The sequence below is a fragment of the Carya illinoinensis genome, chromosome 7, assembly GCF_018687715.1.
Source record: "Carya illinoinensis cultivar Pawnee chromosome 7, C.illinoinensisPawnee_v1, whole genome shotgun sequence".
Classification (NCBI taxonomy): Eukaryota; Viridiplantae; Streptophyta; class Magnoliopsida; order Fagales; family Juglandaceae; genus Carya; species Carya illinoinensis.
Window position 1 is genome coordinate 30395531 of NC_056758.1, and position 17893 is coordinate 30413423.

The window sequence follows — 17893 nt, forward strand, 5'->3', positions numbered from 1 at the left end:
AACAAGGTTTGAATTCTATAGGGTGGACTAATTCATATCTAAAGTACTTGATATGTAGAACACAGATCTTGACCAAGTATTTGAATGTACACATGATGATGTAGAGTTACATCAATTCAATCAAGAAATATAGACTAATAATATTAGGTTTGTTTCATTTCTGATTTCAGATTGCATGAGAAAATTGCTTATTTGCGACTAGTTATTTCTAGCGAAATGATTATTTCCGACTAAAATGAGTCTATTTTTGTCACAAATAATCCTTTTTATTACAAAAAATTAATCACAAATACTTGTTTTTCTTGTAATTGTCATATGATGACCGGCAATGGAGGAGATCAGAGATCAGGAGACTTTCAAGATGTTGAAATTTTAAGGCCAACAACCTTCCTTTCTTTCCCTCTATGGATCAGTTATAATATATTATGAAAAATTCTGTTCCAACGATGTGATGGTAAGCAATAAGAGATGAGCTTAAGGCAATTTATAAGACATTTATAATTTTAGACAAAATGAAGATGAAAGCATGAGTTTTTTTAATAGTAGTAAATGTTCAATAAATATTTTAAGATCTATTTTATACATATATCCCACGAAAAAGAAAAAAAAAATTACCCGAACTTGATCCCTTCAAGCCCTAGTCTAGGAAAAGCAAATCCTTGTTTCCTTGCTAACATTGATTACCTAGTGATGAACGGTAGACCATGTAAAAAAATCCGAAACATGTTAAAAAAATCTATTAAAATCCTAGAGTCGCTAGAATTTTCAACCTTGAAAATATTTATAAGAAATGATAGTTGTAGTCATGATTGTGTAAGCATCACACAATCACTTTAGACTCATAAGAAAAAAAAAATTAATAGTAAATCTTACTCATTTTCAAAGCGATTGCACGATATTTACATACTATTCCATAACTGTACGTAACATTACTTAATATTTATTGAAAAAACATACATGATAGCTTAATTGCTACTTAGCATTTAGATTAATTGGTATCTACCAAATCGAAAAGAGAAAGATATACTTTAGTCACAATAGGATTGTATAATAATAAGCTCACAAACTAATGTTGGTTTGACGTGGTAAGTTAAATTATAAAATTATTTTTATTTTAAAGTAAATCTAACAAATTACATGAAATTATGTCCTTTTATAAATTTATCTTTATAAAATTTCTTTTATGTCTGTATAAAGACTCAGAAATGAAAGAAACCCAACAACTCATAATTAGTTAAAGCAACTGAGCAACATAGAAATCACCGAAGCATTCATGAACCAAACTGAACAAGTTAGAAATGAAAACAACCCCACATCAAAAATCAAAGCAACCCAGCCACACAACTCCTAATAATGATATATAGAATTCACAAAGATGTAAGAATATAGGAATCTATAGGCTTGTGTTTGTTCTGTTCAAGCAGAGATGCAGGCAGTCAGTAACGCCACCTTCTTCAAGGGATAACTTCAACACCCGAAGAAAAGCATTTATGACCCCCTTCCCATGAAACCCAAAGAAAACATCCACATATACTGCATACACATACAAAAATCACAGATTCACAATAACAGAGAGAGAGAGAGAGAGAGAGAGAGAGAGAGAGAGAGTAATAATACCTATAGATGAGGGAGACCTTCTGAACAATAGACCAACACCGAGGAAGAGCGAGCTGCACATTTTGTGTGTAAACGGGTTACGGGTATTACTTGATAAAAATAGAAACGGTTACGGAATAACCTGTTTCCAATTCTGCAAGTAAACGGGTCGATATTTCAGGTCAGGTCGAAAAAACAGTTGGGTCGGCCCATAGTTTATTTGTACGGTCCTACGTTAAACTGTAAAATTATTTTTATTATAAAATAAATCTAATAAAATATATAAAATTATGTCAATTTATAAATTTATTTTTACTTTATAAAATTTCTTTTATGTCCTGTATAAAGACTTCTAGAATGAAAAAAGACCAAGATTGATAAGACTGAAAGAAAGTAAGGGATTAAAGAGGGTCAACGACAGCGGCTTACGTCCAAAATGTACAAATACATGATGCAGTATGTAATATAAAATTTAAAAATTATTATTGAAAGTTATTACAGTTCCCGGTCCGACTTAGGACTAGAGTTCTACAGAACGACCACCTGTAGTCTCCATTAATTAAAGATAAGAGAGTGGATTTGTCAAAAGGTAAGTTTCCACCACTTTGTATATCTCTGTTGCTCTTTCTTTGCCAAACTCTATATCTTCATCCTTGAACTCAAGTTCTTGATCTGAATAATACTCACTCGACATCTTACAAATGCAGCCGCCTCCATGATCAGCCACAAACTTCATCTCGTATTCGATGGATTTGAGCTTCTCTCCCAACACATCTCCTTCAGTTATAGTGTACCTGCACTGGAAATTCTCCATATCCAGCTCATCAATCCGGTACTTTGCATATTTGAAATGAATGCCTGCGCGCATATTATTACAGATAAATTAACCGTAGCAGGAAGTTAAAAATAGCAGTAGATATTGTTACTAACCTCGGGCGAAGTTAATCTGTTTGATACTTCCAACACCTCCATCTCCTTCTATAATGTCAATGCTCTTAATATGCTGAGGCAGAAGCTTGGGGCAAAGGTTGCATGAATCCAATATCAAGGCTTTGAATAATCTGTCCGGATCAACTGGTGACTCAAACTCTTGAAGAAAACTTATGACGCCCATGATCTTTTCTGGTAGATGAGAACAAAGTTGGGTCGAGACTTGAGAGGGTGTTTAATAATTAACTGAAGATGTGGATGGTCTGCAGCATTTATTGTGTATACCCGGGGTAAGATGTGAGAAGTGGACTTCAGCTGCACATTTTTTCCAGTTCTGGCGGGCTGAATCCAGACCTAGTGGCATATTCCAAGCTGTGGGACCCCTTTCTTAACCTAAAGTCCAAGCTGCTAGCTTTGGACCCATTAGCATATTGGTCTAGAAACTGGGCAGAGTCGAATGTGCGTCTCCCTTGATCAAAGTTTACTTGCAAACATTTTCTGATATTCAGCCCATCAATCACGTGCTACTGACACAGATGCCTAATAAAACATGTTTTTCTTAAGATGCTCAGATGCTCAAGTTTTAGCAAAACAAAAAATCTACACTAACTTTTTACTATTTACACAACTTTTACACATTACATTTTTTTTAATTTTTATTATTATTTTTCTTTTATCAAATATTTAATATATTAATAATGAATAGAAAAATTAAATTAATTTTAAAAAAATAAACTCAAAAAAATTTTAAAAAATTTAAAAAAGTTTTAAAAATTTGAAAAAAAAAAGTGATGTGTAGAGTTTGGGAGGTTACGTAGCATTGCTCTTGACAAAAATTAAAGATTGAAATCTACCCTTCATAGAAAAGAAATTAGAAAAATACCTAAAAAATTCTCTCTTTAAAACTAGCATTATTTTTTTCTTTTCATTTTATTTAAATTAAAAAATATTTTATACTTAAGTGATATTTAAAATATATATATATATATATATATATATATATATATATATATATCTGAAAATATCTAAAAATACCTCAATGTCTAAACTAGCCTTAATTTTAAAGTATTGTTTGAGTTCAGTATGCCTTCTTTTGTTTTAACTAGCATTATTTTAATATTATTTCTCACATATTAAATGGAATAGAGTCATGTAGAGTTAGAGTTTAAATTAGGATCTCTGCTCTAATATAAACTATCACTTAGCCTAAAAGATTAAACGGGTGGAAATGGGTAAATTTTATTATTTATTTATATCTTGATCATGCAAAAAAAAAAAACAAGGAATTGAAAGCTACTTTATTCATTCATGATCTATTACATGCATCTAAAGCGAAAGCCAACAATACAACATCATTGGTCGAGTCAATACCAGGCTTCTTATTACCAAGCAAAAGGCTTTCTGCCAAGAAACATACAGGACAAAAAAAAAAAAAAAAGATAACACTTGGGGATCGAGGGACTCGGCAGGCAGAAAACAAAAATTTAAGCATAGACATTGGGATTGGCAAGGAGGTATTCCTCGACAAGCTTGTACAACCCAAGGGCCTTGTCTTTGCCATCATTGATACCCCCTTCCTTGATCACGAACTCACCCTTTGTGTGATAGTGGCTTGTCATCTTGCACACGCTACCTGAGCCTGAGCCTGATGCCTCCATCTTCACCTCGTAAGAAATCGATTCCAGCTTGTCACCCAACACACCTCCTTCAATCAAAGTGAACTTGCACATAAGGTTGTCTGCATCAAGGTCGTCGATCTTGTGCTTTAAGTATTTGAAGTAACTCCCTGCAGCCAACATGTTCATGTTATTAATTTCCGTTGCTTTCTTTTCCTGGTGTGAAATACTCTTTGATGCCAATTAATTATTAAGAGAATGCAGGGTGCTGAAGTAACACATTACCCTCGGGGAAGTTGGTTTGCTTGATGCTACCAAGACCACCATCGCCTTGAATGAACTCGATGCTCTTGATGGACTGGGGCACAAGCTTGGGGACGAGGTTGTGAGAGTCGAGGATCAAGGCACTCCAAAAAGAAATGGATTTTTGTGATCGTTATTTTGCAACTAATATGATTATTTCTGACAAAAATGATAGTCATTTTGATTGCAAAATAATGGTTATAAAAATCTATTTTTCTTGTAGCGAGGCATTGAACAACTTAGTCGGTGAGACTGAAGTGTTGAACTCCTGGGTAAATATGGTGACACACATCTTTGCTTAGAAATAAGATATGAGTTTTGCTAGATACAAGCATATTTTGTGTACTAGTTTGTGTACCGATAATATTTTTTTTTTTTAAAATATAAATTTTTTTTTGAAAGAATAAAAAAATCTCTTATCTCATGAAAATTATTTTCATCTTTAATTAACGTCGTTTCATTAAATATATATCTTGCATATTAATATTGGAGTGCAAATTAGTATATAAAGTGTACTTGTAAGAAGATTTTTCCATAGGATATACAGGATGGAGAAGATATCGATCAACTGGGTTTAAAATTGAAAGTTGTGGATTTGTGAGAACTGAGAAGAGTAGTGCTGGTTTATATAGAGTGGGATCAGTAGCATACCTGCATGTCAGGACTCGAGGGGAGAGAGTTTTGTTCTTCGGGTGTAAGGATAACGGGTCAAAGTTCAAAGGTCTTATTTACAGCGCACTCCTTTGCAGAACGTTGCTTTCAGCCTTCTACATATTTGACCTTTTTAAGCCTACCCAGATACGTTGTGGCCTGAAATATTTGAAACCAGATCCAACATATCTTTTCTTTTTCTTTAGAAAATGTATATTTCAAACATATTAAAATAAAAAAAAATACTTTAATCATAAAATTATTACATAAATATATATTCACAAACTGACATAACTTGACATAATATATGAGATTATAAAATTATTTTTATTATAAATTAAATTTAACAGATTAGATAAAACTACATTAATTTGTAAAATTAATTTTGTGTAATTTATTTATGGTTATAGCACTCCTCTTAAAATAAATAAGCACTTTTAATAATTTTATTCTTTTAAGATAACTGATGTTTAATATGGTATCAACAGAGGAGATTCATATGCAAAAATGTATGATAACAAGTTATTTTTTTAATAAAATATTATTACTTTTAAGGTTGAACCAATTAATAGACCTAATTCATCTCCCTTGGGCTAGAGTGATTCTTTTAATTAATTTATTCTCTTTAATATTTGATCACGTAAACAATAGTGTGGCTTAAGGGGAAAAAAAAAAAATACTAAACAATGGTGTGAAATATTCCATTACTCCTATAGAATCATCCATGCTATGATCTAACTCCCTTAATGGGTTGAATAAAAATATAGTGAGGCTCTATTAAATTCCTTTGAACAAGTGATTATATCATATGATGCTCGGGAAAAAAGAAGATTATAGGGTATGATAGAAAGAGAATGGCAATAAGTATGATAATTAAGAAATGATAGTTACAGTCATGATTGCATAGGTGTCTTATAATTACTTTTAAAAAAATAAATAAATACGGGAATTATATGAGATAAAATTAAATTTTTAATAGTAGATCACAATCTTTTTTAAAGTGACTACACGGCGCTTGCGCTGTTGCGCACTCTACAACTGTATATAGCATTAGTCTCATCTCCACACACTACATATCACATTTTTTTTTTAAAAAAAAAAATTTGGTTTTATTATTCCTAAACTATTTGAATTTTTTTTCTCATCATCCATGCACTACACATTTAGTAAGAGAAAAAAATAAAAAAATAAAAAATTATGTATGGTGTGTAGGGATGATGAGTAAAATTTTTATTTTTAAAATGACCAGATATTGGATACATTGAGATAGAGCTTGTAGCAATGCGGTATAATATAACCCAGAACCTCAGGTCCACTGCAATGGCAATCCTTGTGTAGTTGAGATTGATATGTGATTTTTTAATTTTATGTTTCATTAACAACCAAAGAATAGAGGACTTTCGGCTCTGTAAAGTATAAAACAGAAAACATCAGTCATCCAATCCACACAGGAAATACACATCTAATGAACTCATCAGTATACAATTACAAGCAATTGGAATTATTGCTGCATTTTACTATGTAAGATTACAATAAAAATACAAAAGAAGAATATAGTAACTCCTCTGTCTCCCTCTCTCCAACAAATTCAAAGAAATGAATAAAAAAAAAAAAAAAATCAGAAATCGGCCGACCAGCCCTGTCCAAGTTTCTATTTTCTATTCCCAGCTTTGCGCTTCATATCAGCTGAAGCTGGCTGTCTCCCACTCCGCTGCAGATGGGCACCTACCCCATTTGATTGTTTCCGTGAAGGGGAAGCGCCTAGAGAAGCATTGCCATTCTTGCTGCAAATGTTAACAACTCGTCAAAAAAGCATGTAAATTTACCTGGTAGACAGTATTTAGATGGAGTTATAGTATACATCAACAACTGATCAACTTTGTATTACCTTAGTTCTGGGCTTTTTGACGTCTTTAGATTGGGTTTCTTGGGTTTTGCCCCAATTCCATTGGTCATGCCTGTAAGTTTTGTGTGGTTGAATTGCCAAAGCAAATCTGGCTCTGAGGAGTCACTGGTGGCAGCATCAAGATCATCCATTTCATCGGTACTAGTGACACTGAACTGGTTGCCTCCCATAAACATGTTGTAGGATTGATGTGGGTAAATTTTGGAAGAATCTGGGAGATACTTCTGATAAAATACATCAGTTAAGTCCCCATTATCTGTTGCCCAACTTCCCAAAGGGTTTTCAACTTTGCTTACATCATGCTTGTTTACCATGACTTTATCAACCCACTCACCGGAGCCTATTTCTCTGTCATCCTCCCCATAGGTCTGGCCATGATTATTCACAGGAGGCCAGGGAGGGGAGTTCGCTAATAGCTCATCAAGATCAAAACTTGTTGTCTTTTGCCTCAGTGCAGATTTTTTATGGACCTGCGGAATCATTTTTCTGATTTCACATTTTGGTTAAAAATAAAATAAAATAACCGAACAAGTTTATGCCAGGATATAAAACAAGACCGAAACATGCCAGCCTAAAGGTGATAAATCCTTCTATCATACTCTATTGAAATCACATCAGCACTTCAATCGCTAATATTGTCTACATTACAAGATATAAATTAACTATTTAAAAAAAGAAAAAACAGTGTTTCATTTACATACTGGTCACTGCTAGTATGAAAATGAAAAATATCTATCGAGTCGTGATCAGGGAACATGATTTACCTCAATATTGCCAACATCACCCATTGGTTGCCGGCAGCTGTTCTGGTCTCCCAAAAAACCTGCATCATGCTTTTTAGAGCGAAATGGTGATAACTCACTAGGTTTCGTCCTGTATTTTTCAGAGCTTCCAGATATGGAATTTTGCATGTGCTCTGGCTCCCCCTCTTTCCTTGCCAGTGCTGCTTTAAGACAGGCAATCTGAAGAAGAATTCAAAAGATTTATAGAACACTGGTATGAATGGACAAAGTCCTTGAAATCACTATTATGAGAACTATACAGATGACAGAATGTAAAACCTGTTCTTTTAGCTCCTTAACATCTGTGCTATCTTTGTTTACTCTGGCAGCACCAAGTTCAACAGTGGCAACTCTCTCGGCAAATTTAAGTGTACTTATTGTTTCTCCAGTAGCATCAGGCTCAGGGCTTATGTGAACAAACATCAGTGTCTTGGCCTGCCCTCCTGAAAATATTATTACAACCCCAAAACCCTACTAAGATCTTTCCAAAATCTCAGGATATAGTTCCACTATACTCTTGAAGAAATGCGTAAATTTAACCTTACCAAGTGAATCTTGGAGCAGCTGTGTGAGTTTGCTATTTCTATACGGAACATGCTGATTCTTTTGGGCAAGGGAAGATATCACATCACCCAATGCTGAAAGGGATTTGTTTATATGCTGCGCTTCTTTGAGTCTATCTCCTGTCACTTCAGATTTGTTTACCCTCTCACTTCCTGCCAGATCAACCAGATGCATGCATCCACGAAGAATAGTTCCAGATGTCAAGTTTCTTCCTTGAACATGAACAGTCAAACAACTGCAAATTCACAATTTATTAGAAGAAACAAATCAGCCTAACTAAAGATATTCCATAGAACCATTAATATAATTAATTCCATAGAGAACTATGTTCCTACCTATGAGAGCGACTACTACGATCATTTAAGGCTGTTGCACCCACTGCACGATTCCTTTGTCCGAGGTTCATCAGATCAATAACATCAGATGTCGATGACACTGGCACAAGGTTTGCATCTGGTACACTAAGTCCATTATGAGAACTATTACGAATTTCTAATGTAGCCACAATTAAGGAAAGCTAGTTGATGGGAGGGGCGAGAGAGTGAGACTGGCAAAGAACAAAGTTTATAAACTTAAATAAAATTCTGAAAGCCTGGACATTTTAACATGATTTTTAATCCAATTTGAAAATTTGAGGTTTGTGAAAATATTTCACAGCATTGAACTAAAATAACAGTAAGTCCAAAAGTTGAAATGATATTCAGAGCTCTCAACCTACTATGACCATCTCTATAAGCAGAAAGCTCATCAACTTATAATTAAAAAACTTGATGGTAACAAAAACAAATAACTTATAAAGGATATCTTTTGTTTGTTCCATCAACGATAAGGAGATCCCTAACTTGCTCGTTATAGATCTCGATCATCTGAACAGAAACATCATAGGAGAAAGTGTCTTTTCTTTGACTTGCTAAATAAAACAAATCGCCCAAAGCCCGATAATTTACTCCCTGGTTTTTCTCTGTAAGATCTTTAGGTCCAGACTGGACATATAAACAGCAAAAGTTAGCCACATTTGCCTAGCTTCACAAACAAACATCATTGAAAACATTGTTTCGTATCTTTTGGGATTAAGCTAAACCTAACCTACCATGGTGTAAGTTTTTCCTGATCCAGTTTGACCATATGCAAATATGCAAACATTGTAACCATCAAGAACAGACCGAATCAAAGGCTGCATATCAGAAAAGACCTCCGCTGCAAGAAGTCAGGAGACAAAAGAGTTAAAGCAATGTTATGATCATAAAATCTGAAAGGTATCTAATTAAAATCCTCATCAACCTTGGGTTGCAGATGGCCCAAAAACCTTGTTGAAGCTGAAAGACTTCTGGCCTTGCCCATGCTTCGATGGAGTACTGATAGTGATACTGCCATCTTCTATAAAATCCACATTGCTGAAATGATTTGATTGTCCCGGGAGGAAGGGTCTCACTCGACAGTAAACCCTAATACTTCCTGATACAAAAAAACCATTTAATCCATTTTGAGGACTTAAACCTAGGCAGTCAGTATTTTACTTTTTCCTTTACCCCAAGGAGGCTACAAGTGAACTTCTTACCCTTGAGATCCTGCACTTGATTGTATAGCTTGCGATTTTCCTCAAGAACTCTATGATAACCAGAAGCAGCATGAGACAGACCGTGAATGTGCATGCCTACAAAGAAACAAGACAAATTTTTCTTCTCAAAAACTCTTCCAGAAAGAAAGGAAAAGAAACATAAAATAGAAAGAAACAACATATAATGAAAATTATTTTCCCGAATCGTACCAAGATTGTGGAACTCCTCATGAAACTTCATTTGCATAAATTGCATCCCAGCTTTTGTAGTGTGAAGAGTATGCTTCAGTTCCTACCCAAAAAAAAAAAAAAAAAAAACAGATTAGCATTAATAAGCTAAGCAGTCAAGGGAAACTGAAAAGCAATGACAATAGCAGTTTTTGTACTTGAATGTGTCTCTGCTGTTGATCAAATGCCATTTGCTGTTTCAGGAGTTGCTCTTTTGATTTCTCATCAGAAATGTAGGTTTTCTGGATGACCTCTTTCTTTGTCACCTTTTCATTTTTACTTTCAGTCTAAAAAATCACAGCAACCCAAAGGAAAATATCAGCAATCCCAAGTTATAATCCAATCATAGATTCTGTCATCGAATATATGCTTTTTCTATAGACTCACTAGTGCATATTAATCCCTAGGTACCTGTGCAGAAGGTAAGAAATAATGTATCACCTTTTTATCACCAGAAGCAAATTTCAATAAAGATTTGTTGCTGTGAGAAGCAGCCATGTCTTTTGGAGTTGTTGTCATCTATGGGTTACGAATAAATACCCAGTCAGACATGTTGATTGATAAAGAAAAATTATCTTATAAAGGAAAATAGGAGAAAAAAAACTCGTTGAGGATCCAAGAAACCATGTTTTGCTGATTTGGATCGTGCACTAACCCCTGGTCTAATGTTGAATTTCAAAGCACATCTTTTTTATCAGTAAATATAGATTTTATTGATGAGGAATAGGCATGGCTCAAGTACACGGAACATATACAAGAGCAACAACTAGGCATGATTGCCAAGGATACAAGGAATTCATGAATATTCAAACCATTGGAAATTTTCAAAGCACATGCAAATGCATAATTGGTCTCATAGTCCATATTAACATACCAGTTCTAATTGGCTTGAAATGCGATGCTCAAACTCCTCCACAACCTTATTTAGCACAGATTCAACCAACTGTTTCATGCAAAGGAGCAAGATTAACACAATTAAGAAGAAGCAGCAGTATAAGTAACAACTATTGCAATCCCAAAGTAGTGATGGTAGGTAACAATATAATTTAGATTCATTATTCTCACAAGATTAAAAGGGCAGTCTGCTTGATCAAGCTAATCCCTTCAGGATGCTCAGGACACATTTTCCAACTTGGAATTGAATGGTACAGATATAATTGGTAAAATCACCTAAAATTTAACCATAGTGGATTCATAGTCCATAGTTGCAGGCTCCATTACACGATAAAATCTATACTAAGCCCCAGCTTGATCAGCAAAGTGGTAGCTAGTACTTAATCCTTACCGTTGGAACTTCTTCAGGCTTCTTATCTAATAGAACCGCACGAACAAGCATACTCAAGGAACAGTTAGCAGGCTGCAGGTAACATGAATGAATTAATAAAATTCAGGCTTCAATCAACTAGACAAATTACACACACACACTGTGTAAAAAGAAAAGTTAAGGTTACCAACCATTTTATTAGACTCAAGGTCAGAGGACAGCATATTCAAAGATTTTTCACCCATTGAGGAGTTCCTTGACAAGGAATTCGTGAATGGCTCTGAATTTTTCCTCACAAAAGATTTGGCAGACACGGCTGGTTTCACATTTCCACCAAATTTCCAAACCCCATTCCCCCCCGTCTGTTTCCATTCACTGTAGGATTTAAGCGCCAGAACACAATTCACAACCCTTGCAGACTTCCCACCCTGAAATTCAATGGATGTTTTTATGCCAAAATTACCTGTAAGATCCTCCCTACCAAAAAGTTTTACGCTAGCACAATAGTTGTTTAATCCAAAGCATCAGATGTGTGTAAAAAATAGGTGGAAAGTAACATATATATTAAGTTAACAAAAAACAAGGGTACTAAATTTCTTAATTCATCGTCTCTCGATGAATTGTGCACTTTGATAGGAAAATCCACATTAGTTAATTTAAAGTAATCTTTAGTATTTTAACAATTGCACCGTGAATATCCTAGGCAATTCAGATGATCCCAATCCGAATACATACTTGTTCGAGATCAGATGCCTCGAAAGTAGGAATTCCCATTTCCTGCACAGCCACTAGGAAGTTTCTCGCATTCTCAAAGTATTGAAATGCTGACAATGCCGCTCCATCAGGAACCAGAGCAGAATCACATGGACTTTCCACCACCTGAAAACAATTAAACTACGTAATTATTCCATATTTAAAAACAATATCAACATAAAAAAGGTCCCGAAATTGGAATGAGGATGAGGATAATGATAAGATTGACACCTTGGGCACAGCTCCAGGGTGAACCTTATTGAGAACATTGCAGAGAATAATGCCACTTCTCAATCCAAGCCTGAACTCTTCCTCCGAAGGCTCCGCCGGCAAATCCTTGGCCGCTACTACTCCCACCATCTTTCTCAGCCACCCCGCCGCTTCGTTTCTTCTCAAGGCTACCAATTCTCAAACAAAACAACTGATCAGTGAAATTCACTCATCATCTCCAACATAATCTTAGAACACCGCACAGCAACTCAAGTTCCAAAATTAGTGTCTTTCTTTCACCCTTCAGATGCCAGAAAAACCTAAATGGAAATACGAAGACAAAAAAGAAAAAGGAGTACCAGCTTCCTCAGCTTTTCTAGACTCAAGATCAAGACCTCTGAGACGGTTCCCGTGCTGTTGGAGCACATCTTCCACCACCTCCGCCACGGAAAACGACAATGCCCCCTCCGCCGTTGCTGCCATCATATCAGAAACGGACTAATAAAATCCCTTGAATATCCCAGAAGAAAAAACCAGCAGCATTAACTAAACGACGGGATCTTTTGGAGGTTTTCTGAAGATCTGAAAGGTAGGAAGGTTTGGTTGGTGATGGTGGTGGGAGGTATCTTTGTTACCAATTCATCATACAATACAGAGAACTCACAGGAGTCACATTCTCCATTAGACCTTTTGCTTTCCTCTTTCCTTTTCTCTCTCTATACAAAAAGGAAAAGTGGGGGGAAGGGTGCTTTCTTCTTCACTCCTCACTCTTCCTTCCTTTATACTCTGTCTTTCTCCAAAGCTGCCTCCTTTCCCGAACCTGTCTCCCGAGCCTCTCCTTCTCGCAAGCCCAAACTGCGATGCGCGTAGAAAAAACAGTTGGGAGTATAGAGTGAAAAGTGGGACAAGGAGGTGGTTAAAAATAGTTGGAATGTGATGTTAACGGTCATTGAAGAGAGTGCGTGGGTGGGGGAATGAGATTTACAACAGAGTTTTAAGATTTGTCGTGCAGTGATTTTGGTTGGGTTTAACGTAATTCGGCGTGGACTTTGGAGTTGGAACTTGGATCCGCTTACTTCTCCAACTTGTACTCTTTAAATTACACTGAGCAAGTCAATTTTAGTTGTTTGGAATCGAATCGTTTAAAATGAGTAAATATTAATTAAGTGTGATTGATTATGATTTATGGAGAGTTACAAAGAGTAATATTTTCCTAAAATAAATTATTTATCAATTACTCTCAAGGTATATAATAAAAATTAGAAAATAATTTATGTAGTCAATCATGTGCAAGTCTAGCAATATTTTTTTGAAATAATTTTATTACGTATAAATAAAGTTACGTACTATTACATATTAATATTGATTTTTTTATATTTTAAATTTAAATTAATACTGTTTTTAATAAAATCTATTTTTTAACCGATCACATTAAATTTGTATATATATTAATGTGCAGTTGTGCTTACAATTAGATAGATAGAAAAAATTTGAAACTACTATTAAAAATAAATATTTCAAATTAGTGTGTAGGATTTGGATCTGTTTTTTAAATGATCTTTTCCTAAGAAATAGAATTGATAATTAAATAAAAAAAATTTTATCTTAAATCATGTATTCAAGTATGACATTAACATAAATGACTGGTGCAATTTACATAATCACATGGTTATGTCACATAAAAATCCATTTATGATAAAAAGAAACTTGGCGATGACTTTGAGATCGATCTAAGGGTAAAAAGGCTAACACCATATTCCACAACTAAAACGGTGCACTGATAATTTGTATTGAATCTGAAAAAAAATCCCTCCATTTAGGGTTCTAGAAAGCCAATATTCAAAACTTTTGAATATTTGAATTCTTTTAAAACATGAAGTTGGGTGGATTTGTCCGCTTCGTTTTGTGCACTTTCAACATTCAACATGCACATTATATATATGATCATGTTCAAATCAGTAGGCCCTATCTTTTAATGTTATAATTCAAACTAAGCAGGAACACTGGCCCCACGAACCGACGTACAATGGCTTGAGGATGACACTAACGACAAACTACTACAGCCTCCAAATATTGTTCATTATATCCTAAATCAATTTCATATGATATTATATGGCAGGGTACCTCTCCATAAACCTTATACTTGTAGAACATTGAGATCATCAGTGAACAATCTGTTAATGATTCTGAGTGAATCATGTCCCTGATCCCGTGCATGCAATGTGGTTTTTCATGACATGGATATAGGCTGATTAATGGGACAATTTAATGGGTATGCATGTCTCTTAATATCTGTGAATTTGCTCTTGGAATCATTAAACCTAAGCTTTTGATCGATCTTGATCTCTATAGCATTATGACCACTAATGCATGAGAAAAACATAATTCCGACAAAGTTTTACTAGCTAGCTAGCAACCTTTTTGTAGCGTTCTATATATTTGACCTCAATGGTACTATATCAATTGATGAATGCATGATTTTTGTAAAACTACGCCTAGTTCTCAATGTCTCATTTACCTCCCATGTCTCTTGCTAATATGGGCAAGCGTGCAAGCAAGCGGGTTTTAGTTCAAAATAAAATGGTACCCGAATATATAGAAAATAAAATAAAATAAAAAGAACACTGAAATCCTAAATTCTATGTACTTTTTTATGTTTGTGGTTTTAGTTTTTTTTTTTTTTTTAAAATAAATCATGTGATACCACATTGTGGTGCAACATCAAGGGTACAAAATGAGTAATATAAATTAGAGTGTATAGTAGCATTACTCTTTGTCCAATCAAGCAATTGACAAATCAATGAGGGGTGATGCTAAAAAAAAGGATTTGTTCAAGATTGTGGGTCTCACAGTCCCTCATGTTCTACACTCACCGCGGGAGCTTCAAGGGATCTGAAATTTGTATTCAGTTGCTCTTCTTGATGTAAAAATCACAGTAACTGCTTTTGTTGGGAATCAAGCCTTGCTTTTCAATCTTAAATACTACATACATCAATAGTCAATACAAAGAGATATTTGAATAAGATTGAGGACACACACATGTCCAACCATAAATTTGCTTTGCATTAGCATCAAAGATGTTGGTAAAGTTTCAAAGCCACGAAAACCATTGCATATAGGAAATTTTGCCACATAGTTGCAGAGTCTTGAGCAAGTAAAAAGGAAAGAAAGAAAGAAGAAAGGTTGAAAGCAAGCAAGTTCATGAAAATCATCTAATTAATACATCCAATTCTTACTTAAATGTCCCACCAATCGTTAGGCAATATGTCCATCTCATGATCAGCTAGTGGGATTGGTTCTTGAAAACAGTTACCGACCCACCATGGGCTTCTCTAAGCTGATAACGATGGAATTGCCTATAATTAATAACATAAATAGGAGGCCATGGCCTTGTGTTCCAAGTAAAGATATACTTTGAATCTTTTCCTTCATTACTATGGACCAACCATATTAATATTGCTAATCTGTTGAGATCAAAGATGTGCTACAAAAACAGAACTGACATGCCCTCAGCATCTATTCTTTATATGGCACATCATTCTATTCTCATGAATGGTTTACCTATTTTAAATACAACTGCAAGATTTCTAACAATGAATGATTTCCATCGGCTTATGTAAAATTAATGGGAAATGCATTTGTGCTATATTAGTGATTCTCTATATCTGGATAAGTATTATTTATTTCTCCTTCTCTCTCTTTTTTATATTTTGATAATTGATGGAATATTTAATTAATAATATAAAGAAAGAATAGGTAACATGCTGTAGAGTATATTTCAAAAATTATTAGCTAAAATAAGTAAAGTAGGCAGCTTTTCATTAGCTATTTTAGATCAGATTTAGATATATTATTGGGAATGCTAGATATGAATACATGTATAAGAATACAAAAGATCTATTTGAAAGCCTCTATTTTTATACACTCAATACATCGCTGACGTGAAAGTGTTCCACATCAATGATTTTAAGAAAGAAGTGGTGCGTTAAGACATCAATTTTGTATGGTAACTCGTAAGAATACACACTTATTATATGGAAAATCCACAGTGCACTGAAGATGGGTACTGAAAAAACATACCGATCATTATTATTATTTTTTTTAAATACACACTTATGCTTTAAAAAAAGACAAATACTTTTACCACAAAATATTTACATAAAAGTAAATTTACAAACTGATATGACTTGATGCAGTACATCAAATTGTAAAATTAATTTTAATATAAAATAGACCATCTAATATATTACGTGAAATTATATCAATTTATATATTTATTTATATATAATTTCTTTATCTATATATATTTATATATATATATATGTAACAATTCTCTTTTAAAAAAATACCCTATTTGATTCACTTTTCAGTATCCATATTAGGTGTCCCTAGCAGGACCTTGTTAAATATGTCATAATTAGAAGAATATGATCTTGGCCATCACCGCATAAAAAACAAAAAAGCAAAAGGACGATTTATCAAACCTTTTTTTTTTTTTTTTGTTTTCTTTTCAAAATTTCAATTGGAACCCAACGACGCCGAACGATGGAGTGGCACACCCGTCAATTAAGATGTTGTGTGGCTTGACTTCAACGTTCAAAAAATTCAAATAGTTGGTTCGGCACCACAGCTACGAGGCTAGGATACTACCTAAGGCCCACGTGGAGCGTCTTCACGTCACAGGCACTTTGCAAGGATATTACAAACGCGAGTCCAGACCCACTGACCACCAATTGTAGCAGACCACGTGGCGTGAGACTGCCACTTGTTTTTCTTCTGTTGGATTTTTTTTTTGTTAAACAATCGCCGGAAGACGTGGTACACTTTGCAAGTAGCAGAAGACCCGCTCAACAGAACCACTGGCATCTGAAGCGCGTCGAACAAAAGTTCGTTGGGTAAATTCTACATTCTCAATTCGGATTCTCACATTCACGTAATTTAAATGATAAGAATTTTATTGAATTATATTATATAAATATTTTATTATTTATATTCTATATATAGATTTAAAAATAAAATATTTCAATTCTAAATACTAAGATCTAGTTTAGATTTTGAAATAAAATGAGATGTTTTTAGATAAAATATAAAAATTAAATAAAATATTATTATAATATTACTTATTAATATTATTATTATGGGATTTTAAAAAAAATTAAATTAGAATTTAAAAAAATTAAATTATTTATTATATTTTTTAGTGTGAATTTAAGAAAATTCTAATGATGAGATAAAACGCTTTTCGAATCTAAACCGGACCTAAATCCTCTTCCCTAGTATAAAAAGGTAGGGTTAGGGGTTTTGTCACTTGCCATAGTTTGATTGGACAAATATGATTAATAAACTTGATACCATGGTATCTTACATTAGTTGATGTGTCATATTTTAAGTTATGTCTTTATTTAATTATTAACTTATTAAATCACTAAAAATCTATCACATCAGTCTACGTAAATGTAACTAAAAATAACATATATAAAATGAAGAATAACATTACTCTCCATAAGAAATATGCTCTCCCACATACTTAAA

At 34.0% G+C, this 17893-nt stretch overlaps 3 protein-coding genes across 5 annotated transcripts; all 3 read right to left on the bottom strand.

Annotated features, from left to right (window-relative positions):
• Positions 1-1974: 1974 nt before the first annotated feature.
• On the bottom strand, positions 1975-2831 carry LOC122317034 (major strawberry allergen Fra a 1-3-like). The gene is made up of 2 exons (XM_043133925.1): positions 2527-2831; positions 1975-2454 (listed from the first exon to the last, which is right to left on the bottom strand). The coding sequence occupies exons 1-2, from the start codon at positions 2708-2710 to the stop codon at positions 2156-2158; spliced, it is 483 nt and encodes a 160-aa protein (XP_042989859.1). The 5' UTR covers positions 2711-2831; the 3' UTR covers positions 1975-2155.
• Positions 2832-3714: 883 nt separating this feature from the next.
• Positions 3715-4737, bottom strand: LOC122314923 (major strawberry allergen Fra a 1-3-like). The gene is made up of 3 exons (XM_043130573.1): positions 4670-4737; positions 4428-4549; positions 3715-4312 (listed from the first exon to the last, which is right to left on the bottom strand). Exons 1-3 carry the CDS (start codon positions 4735-4737, stop codon positions 4011-4013), a joined length of 492 nt encoding a protein of 163 aa, XP_042986507.1. The 3' UTR covers positions 3715-4010.
• A 1789-nt stretch (positions 4738-6526) lies between these two features.
• Positions 6527-13156, bottom strand: LOC122316778 (kinesin-like protein KIN-14I). 3 transcript variants are annotated; one of them, XM_043133556.1, is made up of 19 exons: positions 12721-13142; positions 12383-12549; positions 12134-12277; positions 11590-11826; positions 11420-11491; positions 11009-11077; positions 10576-10653; positions 10293-10421; positions 10117-10198; positions 9907-10002; positions 9630-9803; positions 9439-9545; positions 9153-9331; positions 8684-8845; positions 8330-8583; positions 8064-8227; positions 7767-7964; positions 6985-7472; positions 6527-6880 (listed from the first exon to the last, which is right to left on the bottom strand). In XM_043133556.1, the coding sequence occupies exons 1-19, from the start codon at positions 12845-12847 to the stop codon at positions 6748-6750; spliced, it is 3060 nt and encodes a 1019-aa protein (XP_042989490.1). In that variant the 5' UTR covers positions 12848-13142; the 3' UTR covers positions 6527-6747. The 3 variants fall into 3 exon arrangements, with proteins under 3 accessions (XP_042989490.1, XP_042989491.1, XP_042989492.1); XM_043133557.1 differs by lacking the exon at positions 10576-10653 and having other exon boundaries at positions 12721-13145; XM_043133558.1 differs by lacking the exon at positions 6527-6880 and having other exon boundaries at positions 7327-7488; positions 12721-13156.
• Between the last annotated feature and the right edge of the window lie 4737 nt (positions 13157-17893).